General features: G+C 42.1%; 1 protein-coding gene across 3 annotated transcripts; it reads left to right on the top strand.

Annotated features, from left to right (window-relative positions):
- Positions 1-411: 411 nt before the first annotated feature.
- NDP (norrin cystine knot growth factor NDP) lies at positions 412-21,000 on the top strand. 3 transcript variants are annotated; one of them, XM_072345665.1, is made up of 4 exons: positions 412-719; positions 1,646-1,781; positions 11,840-12,192; positions 19,985-21,000. In XM_072345665.1, exons 3-4 carry the CDS (start codon positions 12,019-12,021, stop codon positions 20,210-20,212), a joined length of 402 nt encoding a protein of 133 aa, XP_072201766.1. In that variant the 5' UTR covers positions 412-719; positions 1,646-1,781; positions 11,840-12,018; the 3' UTR covers positions 20,213-21,000. The 3 variants fall into 3 exon arrangements, with proteins under 3 accessions (XP_072201766.1, XP_072201783.1, XP_072201774.1); XM_072345682.1 differs by lacking the exon at positions 1,646-1,781 and having other exon boundaries at positions 631-719; XM_072345673.1 differs by lacking the exon at positions 412-719 and having other exon boundaries at positions 1,469-1,781.
- Positions 21,001-26,293: the final 5,293 nt, after the last annotated feature.

Genomic DNA, 26,293 nt, shown 5'->3' on the forward strand with positions numbered 1-26,293 from the left:
ACTTAGGTGACCAATTGCAGTAAAGCAGCACAGCTTGGATTTAGGATATATGAGCTTAATCACAGTTCACATAAAATCTAAAAAACAAATCTCAGGAAAAATAAAGGGGATTAATGAGTAACCCAGTGAAAAAGCAGTTTCACTATGGATATTTTCCAAGTGTAAATACATACAATATTTTTTAATTATTATTTTCAGGTTATTTTCTTAGCTCTAATTACCTCCCTGCACTGTGGTTTGCTTTGTCTTGCACACAGAGCATTTATTTAGAATGGAATTTTATTCAGGACTTCTATTCCACTGTCTTACATATGCCCTTGCATCTGAAACAATAACAACAACAACAAAAGCCCACGTTTCCTTCTATTCCCTGGCTTGCCAATAATAAGTCGTCCCTGCAGAGGGGAGCTTGGCTGGTGGCGTTTTGTGATTTCTCAGATAACAAGAGCTTTGCATTTCTGTGGAATTCCCATTTGCCAGCGAGCTGCTGCTGCCGCTGCCCTGATTGATATATGACTGCAATGGCACTTTTCCATTTGACATTCTCTCTCCCTCTCTCTCCCTCTCTCTTAAACAGCCCTAACTTTTGTGTGTTGCAAATATAAAAGGCAAACCATGTGACAGAGGGACAGCAGAACAAAAGCATTTGGAAGCAACAGGACCTCTTTTTAGCTCTCTGAAGAGTTGGAGGGAAGGAAGGAGCAGAGCATTTGCTGAAGGTAAGCACACAAATTAGAGTTTCCTCCAGCTTTTGAGTGTTTCATGGGCTTAAACTGAGAACTTAGTCACTTAATCAGACAAACACACATTCTCTGTGTGCTGACTTTTAATTTAAATGTGATACTGTAGGCTGGGCACAGCTTTAGTACCTGTCTCCTCATCCTTCTGCCTTTAGATCTGTCTTCTTCCTGAAAGATGCCTGTAAGCAAGCAGAGAGGTGGCACAGTCTGAGCAACTTGCTTAAACATTTACTTTTGAGAGTGTGCTGAGTTCCTGTTTGCATCTCTGCACAGGCTCTCACTGTATGACTTGGAGTGAGTGAATGGACGAGCTGGGTGCTGCCCCAAGTGTTGCTATTGCCATCCCTGGCTTTGTCCCATTGCAGTAGGGAGCCATGGATGCAGGCAAGCTTGCTACTTTAAAACTGAGCTGTTTACTTTTATTGCTACTTATGCACATCCTTCTCTTACCAGTCATCTGCTGGAGCACTCAGAATAATTCAAAACAACAGGCAATATTTATTTCTAGCTTTGTGTGTCACGCTCTGTGGGAGCACCCTTAATTTGCACGTTATTATTTATCCAAACTTCTGGGAAGCTTTTCTACAGACTGGACAGCAGTGGCTATGGATTAGGCTAGATTTAATACCCATCCTTGATTGGCTGAAGCCTATGGGGGAAGCCGTGGCGTTTGCCTTTGCTGTAGCCCTGCAGGGTATATTTAGTAGGTAGCCGACCGTCGGCACGACGCGCCGTGCTTGTGGCCGGGCGGGTGGTCGCTGGGGCGGGAGGATGCTGCGCGGGACCCCCGGCCGCCTGCTGCGGGAGGGGGAGGCTCTCGGCACCCTGAAATCCCGGCGTGCCGAGGCATCCTGTTGCTGTGTAGCGGTGTCAGGGGACGAGCATGGCTGTTCTCTGCCTCTCAGGGAGAAAGGAAGAGTTTTGCTGTTATGAGCCAAGAGATAAAGAAGCAGAGCAGTGTAAGTACAGTTCTTTGGAGTGGATAGTGCCCTGAGAGAGCCCTGCTGAGGAGGAAAGCCCCATCTCTCTGCTGAGACTCAGGTAAGAGAATTCAATGTATAAAAGTTCAAATCGATAGGTTCAGTAGCAAAAAAAACAAACAAAAAACAAGCAACAAAAAACAACAAACCAGAGTAACAAAGACAAACCATGCGAGGAGCAGTCTCAGTTGTTTGTGCTGTATTAGCTAAATGTTCCAGTGTCAGTAGAGAGACTCAAACTGAATATGTGTTTGAGGTGATAATTTTCTAGTGACAGATACGATTTTGCAAGGCATCCTGTGTGCACTGACTCCTGTGGGACTGTCAAGCAGATTTCTTATCCTACCCTTGAAGGTGATTTAAATTTCTCCCACAGTGTCCCCATAATACATCCTATTTGTTTCTCCCTCTGACTGATTGCAAGACGAGTGACTTGCTAAAGTTTCTGCAGTTCTTTAGAGATGACAGAACATTTTTTTACTATGAAACATTACCGTTTCTAAAGTTTAGTGACCCTGTCTAGTCACTGGGAGATGAGGGCTCTGCAAACGTAGGATACTTATGGGTACTTTCCAACTCAGGTTATTCTATGATTATATGAAATGATTATTCAAAACCACTGGTGGGTACAAACTCATTTCAAATCAGTTCCTCACTGTAAAATTGTTTTCTACTGGAAGCAACCCGTATGTCTAATGCAGGTCAATGAATGTGGATACAGTAATCATAGTGCTGTGGTTATTTGTCCTTCCTCCAAAGAAAATATATGTTTCAGGACCTCTGTTTTTTTTCCTGTTGAATTGCTAATGATGCTCAGTTTTGCCCAGACTGTGAGACCTTATTCGTATCTGTGAGCAGTTATGCACATGAATAATTCCCTTGACTTAAATAGAACTGTTTGGTGAGTAATTACTTACCAGATTGAATCAGAGGTTACCAATGTGACTTGTACCTTGACATTATTCATGCTGGAGCAATGCAATCTTATTTGTAATATTGGTTTTATAAAAATATACTGTAAGATTTTCCAGTTAAAAGCAAATGGGGAGGGAATGGAAGGTGTTTCCAACTTACAAAACAGGAAGAAATTTCATTTAGTTAAGGGATATAATTAGAGGCTACCACGGTTTATTCAAATTACAATCTTGCTATGGACAACATTGAGTAGAGATAGGTGTAGCAGTGCCCCAGGTAGCCATCAAACCATTGCTGTACTCAGCAACTGCCATTGATCCCAAATGAACAACCCCTCATGTGCCATAGATGCTGAGGCAGCACATGTATGCTTTTGCTTGTTTGAGTTGCCAGTGCTGCAGTATTTTTTGCCTTGGTGGTTGGGAGGTGAATCACCTTCTTGCAGGCTGGTGCCGATGCCTACAGTGACTTTTTTTGACAGGGAGCCCCTATGGAGTCAAACTCATTCCCCATTTTCCTTGGGCCACTGCTATCCCCTTTCGGATGCATCTGCTGCCAGATGCACTAGGAAGTGACCAAGGTTGTTGTTGGACTTTGGATGGGGCTGAAGACTTATGCTGCAAAGCTTGGGTGAAGTCACTGAGACATGTTTTTGCAGCAAGTCTGGAAGATCATCTGTTTAATGGAAAGTAGAATTTTACAAAGATCCTGTTTCTCCCAAACGCTACCATTGCATTTCCGACTACCAACTACTATTACAAATAGAACAAGTTCCTCTGCCTCTAATATCCTGCTGAGTACCAGGAGGCACTTGCCTCTCTGAGGTTTGGAAAAGTTTTGCTACATGAGCCTGTACTACAGTGCCCTGTTATTTGAGTAATCACCTCTTGAACGTGGCTGGAAGCGGCCACATCAAAGCAGAGCACAGAGACCCTGGGGCAGACAGCAACAGAGGAACTTGCTGCCATGAAGGATTTTTCCCTAGCCCCATCAACCTAGCGCTCAGAGTACTGGGAGCTTACAGCCCTTCCCAAAACTCTTTAAAAATAAAACCCTTCAGACTGCAACCCTCCCATATTGAGTCCTTTTGCTGAGCCCTGTTCAACTTTTGCCCTCTGTGATATCTCGTTCCATTGAATCACTTTGGGTTGTGTAAGCATGTGTTTCTTTTCATCAGTGTTCAGCATGCAGCGTCTCCACTCCTTGCCCTTCCCCACACCCTGGTATCTTGGGATAGGGCGAGTAGCTGTGCCCGCTTCACCTTTTTTCTTGCTCTTTCCTTACTTCTTGCTCGACAACCCACTTGTGAGCTTGTTGGCAAGAGAAATGCTGGATTGCTGCTGGGTTAGCTCAGCTGTCTGCCTCTGACCGAGAGCACCCCTCTTTGCCCACACTTCTTTGCAGGCATATGAAGAGATGCTGCTATCTCTGCTGGATATGATCAGCTGTTATTTCCTTTTTATATGTGTCAGTGTGGAACATATTAAAATTTCTCAGCAGTGGTATGCGTGGAATCCTTCTGATGCCCCACCTCTAACTTAGCTGAACAATAAAAGCAAGGTTGGAGTAAGCCTTTGAGCAGCTGGCGGTCTATATATTCCTTCTTTTTTCACATAATCTAATTCAGACCATTACCCGGGTAGCAGTGGCACTACCACTTTCAGACACCAGCAGATCTTGTCCCCTTTGTTGGAATTTCATTGTGTGAATTTCGCAGAGATCCCTCCTGCCATGGGCAGTTCCAGCCTTTCTTCTGGCGTCCCAACATTTGGCTGCTGATGCCATGGAGACAGCGCACCCAGGAATTCCACTGCACTGCTGTTCTTCAGCTTCTCTTTGTTAATTTTTTTTACCTGCATCAATCACTGTTATGGCTCATGCTTGTCACATTTTCATGCTCATTGTTATGGGGCTGCAGACGTTGGTTCAGCAGAGCGGAGGCAGCACAGGTTACGTTGCCCTTTAAGACATGTGAGTTGAAGATCTGAGTTAATGCCTCCGCTCTGGTTTGGCAAAGGTTAAGCATACCACGGCAGTGACAATCGCATTACAGTCATAGCAGCACAGCTCAAAGAGAGTAGGACCTAGGGGAATGCTGTTAGATGACATAAAATTGCTACCATGAGCCAAATGCTTAGGTTCTGTAATTAATCAAGGTGCATAGACGTTAGTCTGAATTTCGCCTGTCTATTTAAAAAAAAAGAGAGAGGATTTTGCTGCAGGGAGCATTTCTTTCAGTCATGGGCTACCTCCAGCATGCATAGAACACTGCTCATTCTGGTGGCAAGGATGTCTTTGCTTAACATTAAAGAATGAGAAACTCATTCCTCCATCTAGTGATAACTACAGCTCTACTGTAAATTCATTTAAAGTAATCTCTAATAATCAGAAAAGCAGTAGAATGAAAGCCAGAGAACCAGAAACATCCACTGTTTTGTAGCACACTCCAACAGGTATGAGAACACATGCCCGAATGCCCTAGACCTCTCAGCAACTTGTAATTTGGCCAAGAGTCATTTTACCCTATGTCGGGTCATAAGACTAACACAGAGGTAATTACTGAAGCAGATCCTATAGCTAATGCTCAGCTGGGAATATTTGCATGTGCCCAGCAGCCTTCACCCTGCTGGTTTCCTGCTGGGAGAGATGGGAGCCTTTTGAATATAGCTTTGCTCTGAACCTGAGGGGCAATGCCATTCAGCACTGTTTGGATGAGGAAGTGCAAAGCTGGATTCCTCCATGTTTCCATCCCCAACTCATGATCAAGACTGCTCTGTAAGACACAAGACTGAAGAAAGAATCCAAGGCTGGTATCACCTTGCCATTAAACAGTTCTGCCTGCCCTGGGGCTCATTAGAGGCAGATCCTATGCATGCCTCTAATGAATCTATTTAAAGTTTCCTAGAGACAGCAAAAAGAAAGAATAAAAATACAAGCGCTCTTTTGTCTACTAGTAGCTATTCTTTGCAAGTGTATTAAAAACCTTTCTCCATTTTTGTCCCTGCCTGTCTGCTGGCTGGGCGCCAGCCCACAGCACCCACTAGACGTTGTTATTTCAACTGCCCAGCAGCGATGGTAGCTCTCCCCCCGCTCAGCTACCTGGAGGACTGAAAACACACTTGGAGACTTGAAAAGGGGAGCAAAACTTCACTTGCTTGAGTGCCGTTCAGCTGGAATTGTTCCATCTCATGCTCCCTGTCCCCACACTGTGCCCCCACTTGTGGGGCCCTGAAGAGCAGCCACCAGAGCTCCTTGCTCCATCAAAAGCTATGAGTTCTTCCTTTGCATGTGCTGCAATTACTGACTCATTGTTTCTTATGAATTACCATGGTTTCCCTATTTCATATATATATATATATATATATATATATTCAGTCTGCTTACCAGCACAGGTATTTTTCTTCAGAAATACTAACAATTTAGCAAAACCTCAGAGCAGAAAATGAAATGTAGGCATTTTTCCAGTAGTGTGTCTGACATTTCTAGCTGTCCAGAGCTAGTGTTCATTTTCTCATCTTATTTTTGTGGGACAGTGCTCTGCAGCTGGCTGGCTGGAGCAGAGCAGCCCTCAGTAAGACCAGAATGTGTTCTTCCCTTCTGTGGATGTCCAGATCAAGAGGCCCAAGCCCCTTCTTCTGAGCCTGTTATGTATGGCTTATCCCTGGAGGTGTTCAAGCACAGGTTGAATGGGACTGTGGGCAGTCTAACCTTGTAGGTGGCAACCCTGCCCATATCAGGAAAGTTGCAACTGAATGGGCTTTGAGGTTCCCTCTGTCATAAGCCATTCTATGATTCTAAGATTTATTCCATTTTCCTCTTTGTTGCTTCCTTCCTTTCTCATGCTGGTAGCCAGGAACCCCCAGGCCTTTTCTTCTTGAATTGCACAGAGTTGAACTTCTTTTTTGCTGTGGGCATGCACATTCCTGTGGCTTGTTCGAGTCTCAGCCCTCAGTGTCCCTGTTGGCTCCCAGTCCTGTGTCCCAATGGCACTTTGCCACCTCTGTAGCAAAGTGGAGGAAAGAAATCGGAGTGCTGCATGGAGACATTTCTCTAACAACACAACGGTCACAAAATAGAAAAGTATTTTGAATGCACATATGGCAGGCCAACTACCTCACTGGCAGAAAATGGCAGCACTAAAATAATGAGAAGAAAAGCACATTTATCAACAGAACTAAAGCATACACAGGATCTTATAAAGTCTCTGAGCTGACAGAAAGCAGGATCAGGCAGAGCATGTTAGGTTGTCTCTACTACGAGATGTAATGGTCTATTAAATTGCTCAAATGCTGACAACTATGATTTTGTCCCACAGTGATGTTACCCAAGCAGTTCCTAGGCAAAGTGTGGAAGGTGACATGGCCTGGAAGCTGTCAAAGTGCCGTGGAATCTGGAGGAGGCCTGGGAGCAGATCATGTAATGTGGCTGCTGCACACCAGTTTTCATTCCTACCTCCCATCCCCATCTCTTTTCATGGCCCTTTCCATGGCAGTGGAGAGCTTAACTCTGCAGAACAAATCCTAACAGTAGAATCATAGAATGGCTTGGGTTGGAAGGGACCTTAAAGAACATCCAGTTCCAACTCTTCTGCCACTGCAAGGGACCATGAAGGGCCCAGATCCACTAGATCAGGCTGCCCAAAGCCTCATCCAGCCTGGCTCAGAGTGCAGGGATGGGGCACTCACAGCTTCTCTGGTCAGCCTGTGCCAGGGCCTCATCACTCTCTGGGTAAAGGATTTCTGCCTAATGTCTAATCTGAATGTACCTTCCTTTCAATTGAAGTCATCATGCCCTTTCCTAACACTACATTCCCTGACAGATATTCCCTCCCCAGCTTTCCTCTAGGCCAACTATATGTACTGGAAGACCACAATGAAGACTTCTCGGAGCCTTCTTTTCTTTAAGCTGACCAAGCCCAGCCTTTCTTCACAGGAGAGGTGCTCCAGCCCTCCGAGCATCTTTGTGTCCTCCTCTGTGCCCACTCCAACAGCTCCACTCCTCGTGTTGGAAGCCCCAGGCCTGGACTCAGTACTCCAGGTGGGATCTCATGAGAGCAGAGCAGAGATGTACAATCACTTCCCTTGCCCTGCTGATCACCATATAGCACAATTCAAGTTCAGATCTTAAGCAGAGTGCAAATGCCCCAAATCTCTACTCTTCTGATCTAATTTTTTCCAGGTATGACAAATTTATCAGAAAATCCACTCTGCCCTTATAAAGATCTCTGTGGCGTTTTTCTCAGAACAGCAGCAGTAATCTAAACACACACACACACATTTAGTAACAGTTCTTTAGGGCTGGATTTTGGAGAAACTGAGTGGTCTTATAGCTTTTCAGTTTACATAACTAATTGAGAATGAGGGAACCACATGGCAGGTTCCAAGTAATTGTGTTTACTAAATATGCACAACACGCAAGGCCAGGCTTAGTTATATATACACACTGCTAGTCCAACTGGATTTTGGCAGCCTCTGGAACATGAAAGACATTGAGTGAATTGAACTGCATCATCATCATAAAGTAGAGGTCTCAAGAACAAAAAATATTCTGCAAATGAAGGCCAAGCCGAACCTACGTGCATGCCTAATTCACAGGCTCAAAAGCAGGGAACAGCTAAGTGGAAGTACACCAGAAATGAGGTTTTCTGTTGCTCCCTTCCTATCTTCCAGAGTAAAAGCTGAGCAGATCCAATAGACCTTTGGAGAATTCCTTGTTTCTTGATTTTTTCCAAGATACATAGCAAAAGAAAATTTCTGTTTGTGTTCTCTCAAAGCTGACTAAATAATTCCAGATGATGGAATTTTTATTCTGTTCCTAGAACAAACCAAAAATCTTAACCTCCTCTGCTATTTAAATTACATTGAGACCGTAATTAAAAAAATGCTTATTTCAAGCATTCAAAGAACAGGTAATGATAACATGAAGTTGGTAAAATAACCTTAACTCTGCATCAGTATTCTTGTGTGGTGCAGTCTTAGATTTAATGTTTGCATGATCTGGCTTTGGGATGGCTTCCATTTTTCCCTGCAGTTTTTAGATAACATTTGTAGCAGTTTTGAATGACAGCTGTAATTTAGCATAGTGAACTGGAAGTTTCATTCATTCTCTGGCCAAATATTTTTCATAGCTAATTTTCATCCTAAAAAGATGTAGTCACCACTTCATCTTTTTTGTGGGATGCTGTAAAACAGAAGCATTTCACCTTCCTCTTAGCTGGGTAGATTGAATGCTTACCCCAGTTTTTCAGATCAGAAATGAGAGAAAGTCAGCTCAAATTAAAAAAATATATAAATAAATAAAAATATTGATCTGAAATTGTTGATTTTGAGCAAAAAAAGTGGTATGTTCCAAATGATATAAAACACAAAATATCATCTTTAAGTGCATCTATAACAATTAATGATTAGAGATGTACTTCTGCTTTGAGACAGATGGATGGACAGACAGATGTAATTCCTGATGGCACGTAATGTGCGGGATTTTATAATTTCAGACAGTGTTTCAAAAAAGAATATATATATATATATATATTTAAATAAAATAAAACTTGAGTGCTAATTTGAAACAAAATCCCACTGCCCGGTTTAGGTGGAAGTGGGAATGTCTTGTCAAGGTGATGTACCTGAGTGAAAATATTTAGTCCTTTTATAACCAGTCTAGAAAATGTTTTACCTCTGGTCCAAATACACACAGACTTCTGTATGTCTAAACATTCCTGTGAGATATATATATATTTTCCACATAGCTCAATAGTATATGGTATATTTACTTGAGTAATGTATGTGTGTACCTTACATAGGTATGACAGTAGATACTGGAGGTGCAAATATCTCAGTGTTGTCTGCAGTCCCACCTCCAGTTGCAACACGTTTATTTTGCCAGTATGTCCATCAACAACAGATCACATCTTTTTCATGAAAGATGGGTCACAAAATACAGAAAGGTGGTCTCTTTTTACTAACAAATATAACCCTCTGCTTGTGTTTTGTTGGAATTTTATTACCAAGCTACACTTCATTTCTTTGCCAGGAAAGTATCAGGGAAATTTTAAAAGGCTGTTGAGTCTGCTAAGACTTTTTGTGCAGATTTTATGCTGTGCTTATCCTAAAGAAGGTACAGATGCTTTCCTTTTCTCACATTTTCCCCTCCTTCTTTTCAACTTTCTCACAGTGTTTTTGTGAGGCAGACTCTGTGTCATTCAATTATTTCCTGAAGCAAACTAGAGAGATAAGCCTTTGAAAACTGAGCCAGGACACCAGATTTCTCTCACTGTATTAAATCATACTGAAATCAATCATTCAAAACCATAGAAAGATACAGGAAAAAAAAGAAAAAAGAATGGGACAGAGATAGTGGGAAATGGGGATCCCTGGACGTAGCGGTAAATGAGATGAGTCCATCCAATATCAAGTGTATTTTCTTGGACAGAGAAGGAGTTGCTGGGTGTGTAATACTGGTTAGCTATGCTGGAGAGAGACCTTGCCAAGCAGTGTTTTGGTCAGCCTCTTTAGAAAGAAGAATGGGAAAGTAGGTAAAAGGTTAAACACAAAAAAAAAGTTCATCACTCCTCCTGTTAGCTAATGCTTGGACAATATCTCTGTGAACCACAGCCCTGCTTCTGTGGAGGGCTCTGTCCCAGCTCCCATGACAGGGGTTTCCCTCTCATCTTGCTGAAATGTCTGGAGAAGTATTTGTTGAGATGAAGGAGAGTGTGTGCGAATGTATCTGAGATCCTGTGTTTGGCATTGCTTAAACTGCCTGTACTGAGAAGACATAGTATTTTTTCAGTGCCACATCCATTGTAAAACATTTGCTTACAGAAAGGACTTCTATGGCTAAGTACAGCAGGTCAAACATCAGGCACAGGGAAAAAAAATATATACTGTCAGTTAAATACAGTCACATAAATTCTCCTTTTCTATTTAGGCACGTGAACCCAAAAAAGGCTTTCATAAATGTCTAACACACAGATCATCCCTAATTACATGCATTTCTTCCCAGCATGAGACCTTGCCCAACAAGTCTCGACTCCCAGCTTGGACAAGCTCTGGAAGTGTTTACTGCTGCTATGTGCTCCTCTTGCAAAAGTGTTGGAGCAAGCTGTAAAGCAGTACACAAATCACTGAGCACTCTGGTGGGGAGGCCTTGCTGTTTCAGGCTGTTCAAGTGATGAATATCAGACGTCTTAGAGTACTGTTAGCAAAGTACAAAGCTGCTTTGAATGGGGCTTGTGCAAGGCAATAAGTGCACATGGCATCTCTTTAAAATAGGCAAGAAGCTTCGGGGAGTATTTCTGTATGAGCAGTGAACTTTTTTGTCATAGCTTTCTTCAGAAAGGCCTCACACTTCTAGCTCTACTGAAAGCTGCTCTTTCCTCCAGCAGGTTATGTTCCAGATGGATAGTTCACAGCTCTTCCACGCTGTAGCTCTCTGCTGTAAAAGCAAAGCTAAATCACCCATTTAAGACTACAGCCATGGGCAGGCCAGGGAGATGTTCTCCTGGAAGGCTTTTCGGGGTTGTTTCAAGCCAGGTTTTGAGGGATCCCTCCTGGTCTCCAACATGCCACAAACTGAGATGACTGAATGGCAATCTGTGTGACTCCACCTGCAGATCTATCTTTTCCCCACTTGACAGCTGGGATGCACTTGGGTATTATTGAATACTATGCGTTTTCCAGATCCTGTTCTTTAATTAACAAGGACTGCACTGCTTATGCCCAGGCAGGGGCCAGTTGTGTCCCTTTTTCCTACAGAAGCCCTGCCTGTCTCCCTACTCTCCAATTGCTGCCTAGAAAATTCCCTTTTGTAAGGCAGGAGGCAGCCTGGCTCTGCCTCTAAACGTGCTTTTTGGCACTTTGAGTGAATACACAGTCCTTCCCATTTGCAGCAAACTCTGATGTGTTATCCATCACCTGTTTTGAGGGAAACCCATTAGGGACACTGCTGAGTGAACAAGATGGGTGCTGAAGCACTTGTAATATGAAAAGTTAAAAGGTTCTCCATGGTAAAAAAATGACAGAGCAATACTTAAAGTAACACATCTCCTTCCTAATGCCACGTGCCATACCTACTGTGGGAATGATACTCTCTCAGAGAGTGTGTTTTGGCAAGCAAAAATTGTTCAAGCCTTATTATTATTTATACCTGTTTTTCTTCAGAGCTGTTTTTTGGTCAGAATTGTGATTTATGGTGTTTTTATTACAGCTACATGAGAGATTCTCTGATGGATTACAATCTCAGCAAACTAACTCCAGAGGAAGAATGACAGCTAAGAGACTTAAACCAGACTTTTCACTTTCCTGGAGAGGAACTGGCTCGCAGTATTTGGAGTTTTTTTAATCCTCTACCTCCCTCTGCTGTTATCACAGCGAAGTTCCTCAACAATGGGAAGCCATGTACTTGCAGCTTCGATTTCCATGCTCTCGCTCCTGGCAATGGTGGGAGACGCGGATGGCAAACCAGACAGTTCCTTCATGATGGACACCGATCCCAGCCGCTGCATGAGGCATCACTATGTGGACTCCATCAGTCACCCCCTGTACAAGTGCAGCTCAAAGGTAAGGGCTTTGCTCCTCCGCGGAAGTATTAAAGTGAGTCATTTTGTGTGAGTTCCTCTGTGTAAATTCCTTGCATCCCAAACACAAATATACACAAAGTTAGAGGTATCTGAGTGTACATGTCAGCTGGAGAGGAAGTCTCTTAATTCTTTCTTCTTCAGAAGGAGAAGTACTTGGTGATGGTCAGATTAACATGCAGTAAACGAGGTGATTCAAAGGAGCGCTCTCAGGTCTCAGCTGCCAAGACCAAGGAGACAATCAAGTTCAGAAGAGTAGGTCACCCTGGAAAAGCTGAGGTGCCCCATCCCTAGAGGCGCTCAAGGCCAGCTTGGATGCAGCCCTGGGCAGCCTGAGCTGGTGGAGGGCAGCCCTGCTCATGGCAGGGGCTGGGGCTGGGTGGGCTTGGAGGTCTCTTCCAACCCAAATCATTCTGTGATTCTATCCCAGTTAATACCTCCTGCAAGTGAATTTTTAATTGGAGTGTGCAAACTTTTAACTTGTAAGATCAAGCGCTGAGACAAAGAGTCAAGTGATAAAGTTGTAATGAAATATGAATGTGAAAAACACTCATGATTTATCTTCTCTTTAGTTTCAAAGCTTTTGTTTTAACACAAAATGCCAATTGGATGTTTACTTTAGGGCTTGACAGAAGGGAACCCAAGCTTGCCCTTTGAGATTTCAAGCCTGAAAAATCTAGTGTCAAAGCAGTCTGGTAGTCCACATATGTAGCCTACAGTCATTTATTTCATTGCATAGAGAAAAAGAATTGGGAGAAACAATGCAAAAATCTTTGCTGGTCCCATTTATCTTGTCATCATTTGCTTCAAACAGCTAAGCCAGTATATATGCAGATGTGTGGTCTCCACGTTGGCCATCCTACTGTTCCTCAGAAAGGGATTTGTCTCACACACCCTGTTCCCTGAATTAATAAAGAGGAGCAGCAGCCCATGCCAGCACTTCTACCAGCTGGACATGTAACAGAACAGTTGGTAGGGATTTTAGGGAAGAAAGGCTGGCTGTGGAATAGAAGCAAAACCCATCCACAGTAAACCTGGGAGCATTTATGAGTGAAGAGGAGCCATGCTGGCTGCCTCTTTTGCCACCTGAATGTCTTTGTACTCAAAGAGAACTATTTGCTTCTCAGGTTCAGCATGGGGATGAGGCAATACCATTAGCAGCAGCGGTCCAGAAAGTCTAAAATAAAGCACAGAATAAACCACCTGAAAATCATCCCAGCTTAATGCTCAAGGGCCGCAGGGAGAGGCTGTGGTGGAGGCTGGACACCATTCTGGAGTCACTCAAGGCTAGGTTGGATGGGTTGAGTGCAGCCTGGTCCAGTTGGTGGGTGACAGCCCAGCCCACAGCAGGAGGTTGTGGCTGGGTGAACTTTGAGGTCCCTCCAATCCAATCTGTGACTCTATGGCTATATGATTCATCTGCAGGTCTTGCTCACCCTCTGCTTGCTGGGGAAGCTGACAGCCTCCAAAATGGGCAAGTGGGACAGCCAAGCTTGGGTCTCCCTAACATTGGTCTCATAACAGCGCTGCCTGACATGCTGTGTAAATATTGACTTCTGATCCACAGCAACATGAGATCAGAGGTTTTTGTCCTACTGCTCTCGAATTCAAAGAAGAAAAGCATATATTACTTGTTATTCAGAAGAGGTTGTTTGCATCCAGCATTACTAGAAGTGTAACTACCCCAGCTCACTGCCTCAAACAAGAGGATGAGGACAATGGGTCCTAACCTGACCTCTGGCTGTTCATCCCTGGAGCAAGAAGGATGGAGCTTCTCCAGACCAGGGCCAAAAGCTCACATGTCCCAGCCTCCTCTTGTGGGCTGACACCCACCTGCCTCCATTCCCTGTCTGCTTTGAATTTCCGCAATATGTCTTTGCCTCTGCTTGGTCCTACATCACTGCCAGCTCTCCAGCAGCCACTGTAGTAACCAGCCTTTTGTGATGCCTTTCCACTCCCAACCTCACAGATTCACATGCTTCTGAATCCCCAGAGCCACCTGCCTCACTCTGTTGCTTTGTTTGTTTGTTTTTTACATGCTAAGGGTATTGCTTACTACAGAAGTCTTGGGCTTTGGTGCCTCATCCGTGTCTCACAGTGGAGACTTTTAGGATCAGAGTATGATGTGAAGCCTGAGTTCATGTGACCAAGAGTTGCAATTGTGCCTTTCCAGGATTCTGTTGTTCTTTTGCACAATGGCTTGGATGCCCATGCTCCTGTAAACCTGAACAAGACCCTTTCACTCTGTTGTTGCTTTCCTTCCTCCATCATCATCACTGCTGCCCTCCAGGTTTATGTTAGAAGCCTTGCTACTACAGGCATCACATGGAATGTTGGTTTTCTGAAGAAAGAATGAGAGGCAGGAAGGAAGGGAAGGAGAGAAAGGAAGGAAGAAAGGGAAGAAGGAAAGGAAATAAGAATCTCACAAACAACTCATTTTCTTATTGTTCCTATTGGGGAGAGAAAAGCAATTAGTCACGTAAGACTGGGAATGATGGAAATGTGAACAAAGAAAGCAATCTAATGACAAACATATTATTTTAAAACAGAACTTTGATAAAAAAGCTGCTGACATAAATATTTGTAACTAACTGCAAAAAATGTCTGTGACATTTTTTAAATTAGGCCTTTAAAGGAAATCATGTTTGAAAATATTATCACATCTTTTGCCTTCCCAAATTCCACAATGGTTTCCAGAACAATAATTTAAGAATATTGCAAGATGTATGAGTTTCTCATGGAGTGGAAAATGAAAGCAGTTTCCCTACAAAGCAGGGTAATTCTGAGTGTTCCTAGAAAACCTCTCTGTTAAGTTAAGCTCTTTCTTCGTTAAAGTCTCAGGGATATGAATCATTCTGCTAGACAGATGGCTTCTGTTCTGGATCTAGCATATAAACACAGATCAATATTAGACTTGCTAATGAAAATTAGATGTGATGTCTGCTCCTGTACATACTCTGATAAAACATAAACAAGTCAAAAAAAGGAAGGTTCTGCTGGAGTAGCTATGGGAATTGCAGTACATCTTGTTTCCACTGTGTTTCCATTTTGGAGCAAGGACTGAATTTCTGTCAGAGATTTTGCCCTTTTCTGGAGTGATGCATTGGTTCCACCAAGCCATTCTTTTTTTTTTTTTTTTTTTTTTTTTTTTTTTTTTAAATTATTTTTCAGTCTGTGCATTTTCTTTAGTGCAGCATAGAATTACAGAAGTTAAAAATTACTTCAGAAATTGCAAAATGTATTAATTTTGTTGACCATCTTGGTTAGACAAGGATTACGTTTACTGTATTTTTCTGTGGAGAAGCTGCCAATTGTACCCACATGGAAAGTAGTCTTGCAACATTTGGAAAATTCTCCCAGGTATAATTTAACCATTAAAATCCCTCTTGCTTGTGATGTCAATCAGATGTTGAAAATAGATTTACAAAGGTTTTGGAAATGTAACCCCATTATAGTTACAGAATGTATAGACAAAACAAAGGAGGGATGAAAGAAGGTAATGTGCTCCTGAAAAGCTGTGTTTTCCTTTGAATTCAAGGAAATATGTGTGTCAACTCATGAGGCAGTGACTTTTCTGACTGTATTGGATTTTATCTGACTTCTGTCACTGGCCTTTGATGTGTTGGATTGAATCACAGAATCACAGAATTCTCAGGTTGGAAAAGATCTTAAAAATCATGAAGTCCTATCACAACCTTACCGTACTACCCTAACTAACAACCCTCTGCTAAATCATGTCCCTGAGCACCACATCCAAACAGTTTTTAAACACATCCAGGGATGGTGACTCAACCACCTCCCTGGGGAGCCTATTCCAGTGCTTGACAACCCTTTCTGTAAAGAAGTTTTTGATGATATCCAACCTAAACTTACCCTGGTGCAACTTGAGGCCATTTCTCTGTTGACTTGCTATCACAATCAGATACTCATAAATTATGGTATCAGCTGTCACAAGTGCTTCTTCCAGATGTGCCAGAGTCATGCTGTCACTGATAGCCTAGCAGTAAAGAATCTGGGCCAGAGAGACCAAATATCAGGTATAGAAAAATATAGCAAATTTTGGAATACATTTGCTCAGGATGTGGCTCATGACGATTGTAGTCATTCCTGCTTGCAACCAGACCATGAATGCTGTACTCAAGTCTTTGCTTGTGCATTCAGCACACCCGCTCAAGCCCTAGCACACTGTTGAAGAGTGAGGAAAACAGGACTACTAATACCAATAGTAACAAACCAGTTAGTAAGTTCTAAATTTCCAGAACACGGTTGTTCTGTAGCCATCAGATGGCTATGACATTACTGACTTGAAGTAGAAAAAAACCCATACTTTTGTAGCTGCTCAAACAAGCACATAGAACCCCCACTGCTCTTGCCTTGCACTGCTTTATACTTCTGTGAATAGCATCATGAGGTGACATGAACGGGCTACTATGCATGGGTGAGCAGGGGAGCCAGGAGGCACAGATATCAGGTTATAAAATACCCACACATTTTTACTATATATACACTTACTGTATTACTGTGCCATGCCATCATATCATTACTAATTATTTAGGCGATAATCTCTATTGTGCTATGGTATATAGTGCAATAAACAGCTGGTGCTATTGATTAAATGGCAAAGCAAAGCTTTTAAAGTACATGCTATTTCCAGCTCATTTGCACACCTGCCAAAATCTGCTGGTGCTCTTTGAGATTTGTGAGGAGAGGGTTAAATTGTGCTGAGGGCTTCAGATTTGTTCAGAAGTTTAGAAAGCCATGAAAATGGAAAATTCAAATCAAATTCTCCTGCAGGCTTGACTTGAGATGCATGATGTAGTTCCATTTTGAAAAATGTGCACAATAATCCAAAAATAAAATATAAGTCCAACTCTGTGTAACTTTGCTGGCACAGACTGCCCATGGAGGAGGTGGAGTCACTGTGTCTTAAGGTGTTCAAAAAACATGTGGATGTGGCACTGAGGGATATGGTTTAGCGGACAATATTGGTGGTAGGTGGACGGTTGGATTAGATGATCTCAGATTATTTTAGAGGTCCACAATTCTATTCTACACAGCCTTAAAACTAACCATATTCTTCTGAAAAACTAGGGAGCCAGCAACATTTTAGGTTAAAATTATAATCTCTACAGAATGAAATGTGTTTTTAAAGACAAAGGTTGCTAAGCAATTAGAAATGTGGTTGCATAATGAAGAAATGTTGATCGTCTTTGCACTAGAAAGCTTGATACAGAGATTCTACCCTATAATTGTACTTCTACAAGTCTTCTGTAGTCCTTGGGAGCAGTTATTATTTATTTATTTTTCTGGTGTTTCTGGAAGTACCTGCAAATACAGGAGAACAGCTGTGTGGCATAAAAAATCCTAAGGAGAAATGTGCCGGAATTGACTAATTGCTCCAGCTCCAGAAGCATCAACTGTCAGAAGTCATCTCCATCGTAGAGCAACATATGCTGTCATGTGGGCTGAAATCACAGAATCATAGAAGTGTTGGTTGGAGGGGACTCTGAAAGTCCTCTGAAGCTCCCAGAAGGCAGCTGGTGGCTATATTATATCCCCTATTGCCACTCCTGAAGACAGTTGTTCTACATTGTCTTTATAACTCCCTTCTAAGTGACAGCGGTTGGATTCCTCCTCAGACTCCACAGCAGCCAAATGTTTGGGAGGTCTGACAGAGCTCACAATCTGATGTACTGGTCAAAGTGGGGGACTTAGTGAGAACTGTCAAAAAACAGGGAAGGAAACTACTTGTTTTACATGTCCCACACTTCCATCTTTCCTTTCTGGGAAAGGAATTAGTCAGCCATGTCACTATTCCCCAGCTGCTTGCCTGTTGCTGTGGGAAGGGAGTTTTGTCTTCTGAGGGACAAAAGTGGATTTTCATCTGGGTGCTAACGCTATGGTAACTTTTCCCTCTTATATGCTGGACACATTGGTAGTAAGGAGCTATCCTTACATTATATCTAAAGCTGGTGTGTGGCTCAACAGTACACAGAAACTTCCTTCCCACCATATTACTACTAGTGAACAAGTGAATTGGTTTATGAATAGGAAGCACGGGGGAGTTGGACTAGATGACCTTTAAAGGTCTCTTCTGACTCAACTGATTCTATGGTCAAAGGAAGGGGACAATAAATTCATGCTAGGAATTATGAAAGATGGCAAATCTATTGAAGAAATGACAAGAAAACTGAGGTGGAAGATGCTTGGTTCCAAGCCCAGATCATCAGCTCATGAAGACACCTTCCTTCTGTTGACTGGAGGTGTAGTTGTTAACATGTTAACGCATTTTGAAGTAATGCTTTATCATGCAAGTACTCTTGGAAGAGACATTTGTAAGTACTGTACAAAGTATGTTCATTACTGAAAACCAGTGCTTTTCCCAAGGACGCAATTAGTGCTTTCAGTACTTGATACCAGGAATATTCTCTCTTCCTTTCACCTTTCTACATGACTCTAACTAAAGAAGAGTTCTTCTGATAATTAAAAATTTGATATACCTGCTTGTATGATTTGTGTCCAGTTTAGAGTGTGCAGTGAAAGAGTATTAGAAGTATTTAATGCTTGTTAATGTTTGTTAATGTTAATATTTGCCATCACGTCTATAGTTGTCCTTTTGAATTGTCTGGAAAAGTCATGAGATGTGTACAATATGGTCAAAATATGATAATTTTCTTCTTTGGTTGTAGGATAAACTTAAAACTTTTTTGGTGCATACATTGTCACCTCCATCACATTTTGCCCTTGCTTGTATGATAAGAAAAGTTGGTTTAAAGTCTGTATTGGTTAATCGGAATTAGCTAATCTGAATAACATTTAATTCCCCATGAAAGTGTAAGAATTTGCTTCAAAAAATTGTACTAAACTTAGCTAAATAAGGTGGCAATATCTGTTTCCAACCACATGATCATCTCAGCTTTAAAAGGTCCTTTCCGTGTTTTATGTGGAGCTTGGGAGACTGCAGCCATCTCCACTTATCAACAAGGGATTTTTGGGAACAGAAGCAGTGAACTTCCAATGGGATTTTGTTCGTTAGCACCTCTCACTGTGCAAGATGACCTATTCTGGTCATAGCTCAGCTGATGCATCCTGGAGTAGAACCATAGAGCCTATTTGGCTCTCAGAAGATCTCACTAGGGAACCCCCATACTTTGCAAGCAGTTCATGTTTGTCTGTGTTTTCACTGCCTTGTGTTATGCAATGCATTTTACACAAATACAACTGCTGAGATAATACATTTATGCATACAATTGCAAACATACATTTGAGGTGATCTTTGCAGAAGACAGTGCCAGAAACATAATTCTTTAGAAGCAATAAACTAAGCTTCTTTATACTTCTAATTTATATGTTTGTATTTCTAAGCAATTGAGAGATTTACTGACCCTGAGGACCAGTTCTGCTGATCACTAGTACATAAACTCAAAACGCTGGAAAATACCCAACCAAAGCACTAGGCTGGCTGATGATTTAAGGGCTTGGCTGCCATAAACCTGAGGCCAGCTTGCAGTCACTGTGCCTGGAAAACAGGTCTGGCTGCAAATGTTTTGAGCCCAAGATCAGCTGTCAGAGAACCAGGCCCCATATTTGTTACTAGTAATGGTGTCTGTGACCATAGGAAAGACTCAATTTTTCTACACCCTCCTTATCTCTTCATTTCTCTCAAAATGTACTGTACAGGATGGATGAAACCACCAAGGTGGGGAGATATGTTTGGTGACGACAGGTCAACCAGACTGGAAGGACATTCCTAACCCATCTCTCTTCCTTTGCAGATGGTGCTGCTGGCTCGCTGTGAAGGACGTTGCAGCCAGACATCACGCTCGGAGCCAATGGTGTCCTTCAGCACTGTCCTAAAGCAGCCTTTCCGCTCCACCTGCCACTGCTGCCGACCCCAGACCTCTAAGCTGAAGGCCATGCGGCTGCGTTGCTCAGGTGGCATGCGGCTCACTGCCACATACCGCTACATCCTCTCCTGCCACTGCGAGGAGTGCAACTCCTAGGACACTCCTGCTGCAGTGCTGCAGGACTGGGATGCTTCTGCTGTGGAGGGCTCCAAGAAGGAGATGAGGCCAACGATCCCAGGCCGACAATTCCAGGACACAACTAACCAGGATGGATGGAGCTGAGAGATAATGAGGAATATCTCCTGGGGCCCAAATAGTTCTGGTACCAATGTGCAATTTGTGGCAACAGCAAAAGCACGTGGACTTGTTTTTAAGCAACCTTTCTTTTTTGCTGAAAGGATATTTTTGCCAGTTTCTCCTTTTTCAGGCCTGGCTCTGATGACAGAGGTGATGATTTACTTTGGGCCCTGAGCAGCAATGGCTCAACAAAGAAGGCTGGAGGGGCAGCAGCACTGTGCACTGGAAGCCAGCTTTCAGATGGATGATGGGCATTGGTTCCCACGTGCAACATTTTCACCTGTCTGTATTCTCAGACTCCTAGTTATATCAGCCTTCACACAAACTGTGTCGTTGGCAAGGGCTACCTGTTGCTGATCTGTCAGCCAAATGCTGGGTAACTTTAACTGTGGTTTAGCAGAAATTATAAATAAATCACTGAAAATTGAACCTAATACAAAATGTACCTCTGGGATTACCCAGTGCCAGCTAAAATGATTATTTGCAGTATACAGCATCACAGTTCAGTGGTTGAGGGACTCTTGAGAAGTGTAAGGTCATGAGGCATTATTCCCCTCTAAAAACCTGTAAACGTGACACATTGCATCTGTCACAAAAGCCATTATTCAAACACTAAAAACTAAACAAAGAATAAAATGATGAGTACTAAATGGAGTCTTCTCTTATTCTGTTTACGTACATAGTCAGAGCTACTGAAATAACAACCAAATCTAGAACTTATTTTAATCTACAGACCACCAAGAATCATTTATTCCTTTTAAAGATAGCTGGGAAAATCACATGGATGTGCCCATATAAGATTTAAGGCAGAGTTTGAACCCTAGTGTTATGCACTGGGCCACAAAGGTTGCGTTTCAAGTTTCGATTTATTTAAAGATCTGCTATCTGGAGTCACGGTGGACTCACCACCCAGCTGGCAACCAATGGGGAATGCCGCAGTTCTCAGGTGGGCCATATGTCCACCTACATCTGGATGAGCCATTCTTTGGATAGAAGTCATGGAGATGTCAGGAGCATCCTTGCTGTGTAAGGATCCGAGTTCAGAACAGTTTCTATTTGGCAGCACTGGCATGCTCAGTTCCTTCTTGGAGCTGTTCCCTTCCACAACAATGTCTGTTGGAGGCCCTGTGGCAAGGACAAGAAGTCTTGTCCAAGCCCAGGATTTGCTCCATCTGTTCAGCACTGTCCTGTCTGTCTGCAGTAAATGATGAAGAAAGAGATTCCCAAGGGCTACCAGGAAGAGCAGCTGTCCTGCGTTCTGCTCAGCTGTTACTTGGTCTGATAAGGGAAAAACAAACTCCTCTTCCGCTGCCTTCTCATGGTGGGTATGTGTGGGATATAAGGGAACATGGGGAAAGGATAATGACCTTGTGAGACAGATCCTGGAGGAGGATGGCAGTCAGTCAGAAGTGGGGTCAAGTATGCCCACAGACACTGGTTGCAGAGAGGCTTGTAGTGCATGGGAAGGACTCTGTCTCCTAGAGATTGAAGTTGGGCAGTTTTAACATCACAGCGCTGCAGGCAAACAAACAGGTGAATCAAAAAGTTAGAAGCTAAGGGGCTCAGATTAGAATTTCAAATACGTGCATGATGATCCCTGGTGAGCTCATCAGACACCAAACATCATTTCAGCGCTGTCAGTCATTCTTCTCACATGTGATACATAGTTTGAACATCAAAGAGTGAGAGGTGGGAGCATGAGCCAGGCATTATCACCAGATTATTTTATATAAAAAATTACGTGTATTCTTCTTCTACTCTCCATCAATTTCCAGCATCCAAAAAAGCACCAATCTTTACTGTTGTTAATTATGTGGAGAGACTTTCAGTAATTACCTGAAAGTTCAACAATACCTTTGCTCACCAAGTAACTGTACCAAGACCTTGCATGATCTAAGCACACAAGCAGTCCTACACAGTTATCTAAGGAAGGAAAATTTAGTGGGGAAAAAAAAAAAGAGAGAGAAAAGAAAATATTTATAGTGAGAGAAGAACCTGGCTGGTGTTTATTTTCACATCCCTTCACTGTCACAGTGCAAGAGCTATAATTGCTCAAATAGGTTTCCCAGAAGGTATCCATGTTTCAACAAATGCTTTTTCCTCCCTCTCACACCCAACATTCCTTCCACTTCTGCTTGATTCCTCTGATGAAATCATGGCCTTGTGATCACAGTCTGTTGCCAGATACAAAAGTGAAGTGGAATTCACATCATCTAATTTAACTATTGAATCAAATAAATTCACAGAAGGAATATAATAGAAATTAGAAGTCATAAGGCAAATATGTCTGTAAATAGCTAGAAATGGTTATTAAACAACCAATCAGACTTCCAAATTCTTCTCTTGGTTTCATTGGGCAATCATTATGTTAATGTTTAAGAAAAGGGGGAGATAATCTTCAAAATTAAATATCCAAAAATCCGCTATAAAACCATATTTTGATACTTTTGATACTTACAAAAGGTAAAGAAGTGCTGAACAAGGCACACATGGTTGCTCATGGCAGAAATCAAAAGCATATTTGAAAAAAAGAGAAATAAGTCTTCAGGTAAAAACTACAGGATTTGTCTCAGAGTTTTATGGTGCTTGGAAATGTATCAGCTTTCTAATTTCTTAGCCTGGCCCCACATTAGATACTCAAGCTCTGTTTTACAAGTCTGACTACAGTGTCTGTGTATCTTAAATTGTATTGATTTGGAACAACAGGGAGGGAAATGTCTAGCTTCTTCGCTAAAGCATCCTCTCCCTGAGACTCAAGTGGCTTCTCCACAGGCTGTGCCTCACCCCTCAGGCACGATCTTCCATCACAGAAAGGCCAGTTCAGCTGTGTGGTTCCTTCTCAAGATATGATTTTGACTTCTATACCCTCTATCCTCTTGATGAAGTTTCTGAGCCCAACTAGGTTTGTTCTTGAAAGCCACCCAACCCAGTAGCAGTGGTGTTAAGTTTCAGCAGGACTGATGGTACTCACAGAGAGCACAGGGGAAACACTGGGCCTTTGCTAGTACCCTTTGCTTGCAGGAAAGGTCATATAAAGACACTGTATGTTGTGTCTATGAGAAATTATATGTGATTTGACAGAGTAAAAGAGCCCACAACCTTTCATATTCTAAGTATTCTGTCCCCAGTTTCAGTAGGTCTGCTTTAGTGCTTAAAGCTGCATAGATTCCAAAACAGTATCTATATATATATGAGACTTTATATAAATCATAAAACTTAATAACAAGATGTTTTCTTCGGATGTACACAATAATTCTATTTACACCTCACTTTGCACTCTGAGCTTGGAGCACTTCTGCTAGAGAAGAGATCTCAAACCTGACAGCTCCTCATTGTCCCTTATCAGGTAGAACTGTGTAGACTGTAATAAGGATTCATACAAACAAAGCAATGCCCTTCTGCTCTGTGGGTCTTGCTTCAGTTCTTAGGATCTGATGCAAGAAAAGCAATTCTCTTGGGCTCCCTACTGTGAGTGAGTTGTTTTTCAGTGTCCAGTCCTACATGCTGAAAGACAGTGAAAGGTTTCAGAGTAAATTTATCTGAAACAAGATTAAATCCTTCAGGAAACTGAATTCTGCTTAGGAAGGAATTTTTTCCTCTGGCTCGGCCCATAAATATTTCTGTGAATTTCAAATGCCATTAGGCTGTAGGGAAAAAGTAAATAATAATAATAATAATAATAATAAGGAAAAAAGAAAAAGAGAGAAGTAAAAAGGGAAGGCAAGGAAAGGAAAAGAAAAAGGGAAAAGAAAAGCAAAGGAAATTATTCAGGGTAAAAGTCACTGACAGCCTTCTAAGATAGAGTGCTTTATATCTGACAGGTATGGGAAAGTAGGACCCCAGCCGACTTGCTGTCTTATATATCTACAAATAAGCTGGTTGAAAATCCAAATAGCAAGTCTATCAAGTCAAGGTCAAAATCATTATTTATGGTTCAAAAGAGAGAGGATAGGTAATCACTACCCTCCAAACTATGTTAGTAAACATACTAACCTACCGAAAGTGGTCCTTTGTAGTTCAACGATGTGAAGATTATTTCTGTACAAGGTACAAAAGTTCGGAGTTCACTAATGAGAAAAAACAATCTTGTTTGGACTGTAGCAATAATGCATATTTCTCAGTTTTTTGCTTTGCCTTTTTTTTTTTTTTTTTTTTTTTTTTTTTCATTTAAATATATTTAATAGACCATTTGGGAGCAGCCTAGGAATCAAAAAAGTGTGTGAAAAAACAAAAGGACATCTGTCATTTCTGTGAGACAGATTTAATCCTTCCTTAAGGTGCTGACAGCACGTATTATTAAAACAGAATATTGAAACATGCTAATCCCATTCTGAAGTAATCTACATACGTTAAACTAGATCTGTTTTTCCAGGAAGAATTAAAAAGCTAATCCTGAGTTGGAGTGGCTTTCACAGCTTCAACAATTGCTACTCCAAGCTCTTCGTGGATCACAAAACTTCGTAATTTTCTGTTCTTTTGAGGCTTTCCAGATGCATAAACTAATGGAGGTTTGTACTAATGCTGTGCACTGTAGACAATCTCTGTATAAAAAACAGGATTGACCTGGAGAGCAGCAATATGTGCTCGGATTTGTTTCTCCCAGCTCTGTACTCTAAACACTAGAGACTCTCTTGCTGACCCTTGTTCTGCCTCTAGAATGACTCAGATTCGGGAGGAGAGTCCTCTTCTTTCAAAGCATTGCTTCCCACCTCCATAACAGTGGAGGAACACTGAGGGAGGTCTGACATCAAAGTCTCCACTAATTTATGTGAGTACTGAAATGGCTGACTGCCTACTTTTGTCCTTGAAAACAAAAAAATATGCTTCTGCAGAAATGAAAATCTTAATGGTGGTCAGCTTCATAGCTTTATAAAGGAGGAATCTGGCTCTATTAAAATTAAGAACTTTTGATCTTTTTCTTGCATTCACATATATATATGAAGATGTATTTCACAGGCATGCCTGTTCAAACTCACATCCTTCTACCACTCCTTGAGAGGCTGGCAGGAGAAAAGACCTTTGTAAACCCTCTCCACTGCTCTTGGAAAGCAGCTATTTTTCACCTCAGGTTACACAGGTCAGCCAGTTCAGCAAGCAGGTGGCCTGAGTCATTCATCGTTGTCCTCTTGTGAGACATCACAGCAGGCACTGAAGTCCACGTAAGTTCCACAGCTGACTGTCAGATACAGCTCTGTGTGGTCACTTGCTACAGCCAAATAAATATTCCAGGCATAAAGTTCTGTTGCTGCTTGTATTAAAGGGATTGGGGTCACCCTATATGGAGTTGCTTGTTGGTATATACTTTTTATGGGTCACTTCTTTTTGAAACTGCAGATCTCCTCAACTCCTGCTTTGGTCTTCTTAGGGTATGGACAAATAGAATTATAGGCATTTTCATAATGTTATTTTCTTAAGGTGTTTAGATACTGTGTTGTCCCTCATCTCTGGAATTGTATTTTAAAATGTAATTCTTTTCTACAGGCTGTAACTGCATCGGGATGAAATACAGCAGAAGGTGCTTAAGGGAACACAGACATCACATTTTATACCTTGCTGAAATGACAGTAGGGCCAAGAGAAGGAGTGGGAGAAGGATTTGTCTGTGTAGTGCACCTGCTCAGGATACTGGCAGCCCATAGCATCAGATGTCCCACAAATCAGCTGCCCTGAACCAAGGAAAATTCAGAGCTCTGCTCATTTAAGTTTTTTCATTACTTTCCCCTGCCTTGCTTTTCCTCACCATCCATGCACCTCTAAGCCATGGAAGCAACTGTGAGTCTGGGATCTAACAGCTCGTATCAGTCACATCTCTATGGTGACACATAAGGAGCTTGTCCAAACACTAGGCTAGTAACTGGGAATAGGAAGCTGGCAGGTGAAACCTATGACCAGCTTCAGCAAGACTACACAGACTTAAAATTGATTCTAATGCTATATGAAC

The sequence above is a fragment of the Excalfactoria chinensis genome, chromosome 1 (genome assembly GCF_039878825.1).
Source record: "Excalfactoria chinensis isolate bCotChi1 chromosome 1, bCotChi1.hap2, whole genome shotgun sequence".
In the NCBI taxonomy this organism is placed as follows: Eukaryota; Metazoa; Chordata; class Aves; order Galliformes; family Phasianidae; genus Excalfactoria; species Excalfactoria chinensis.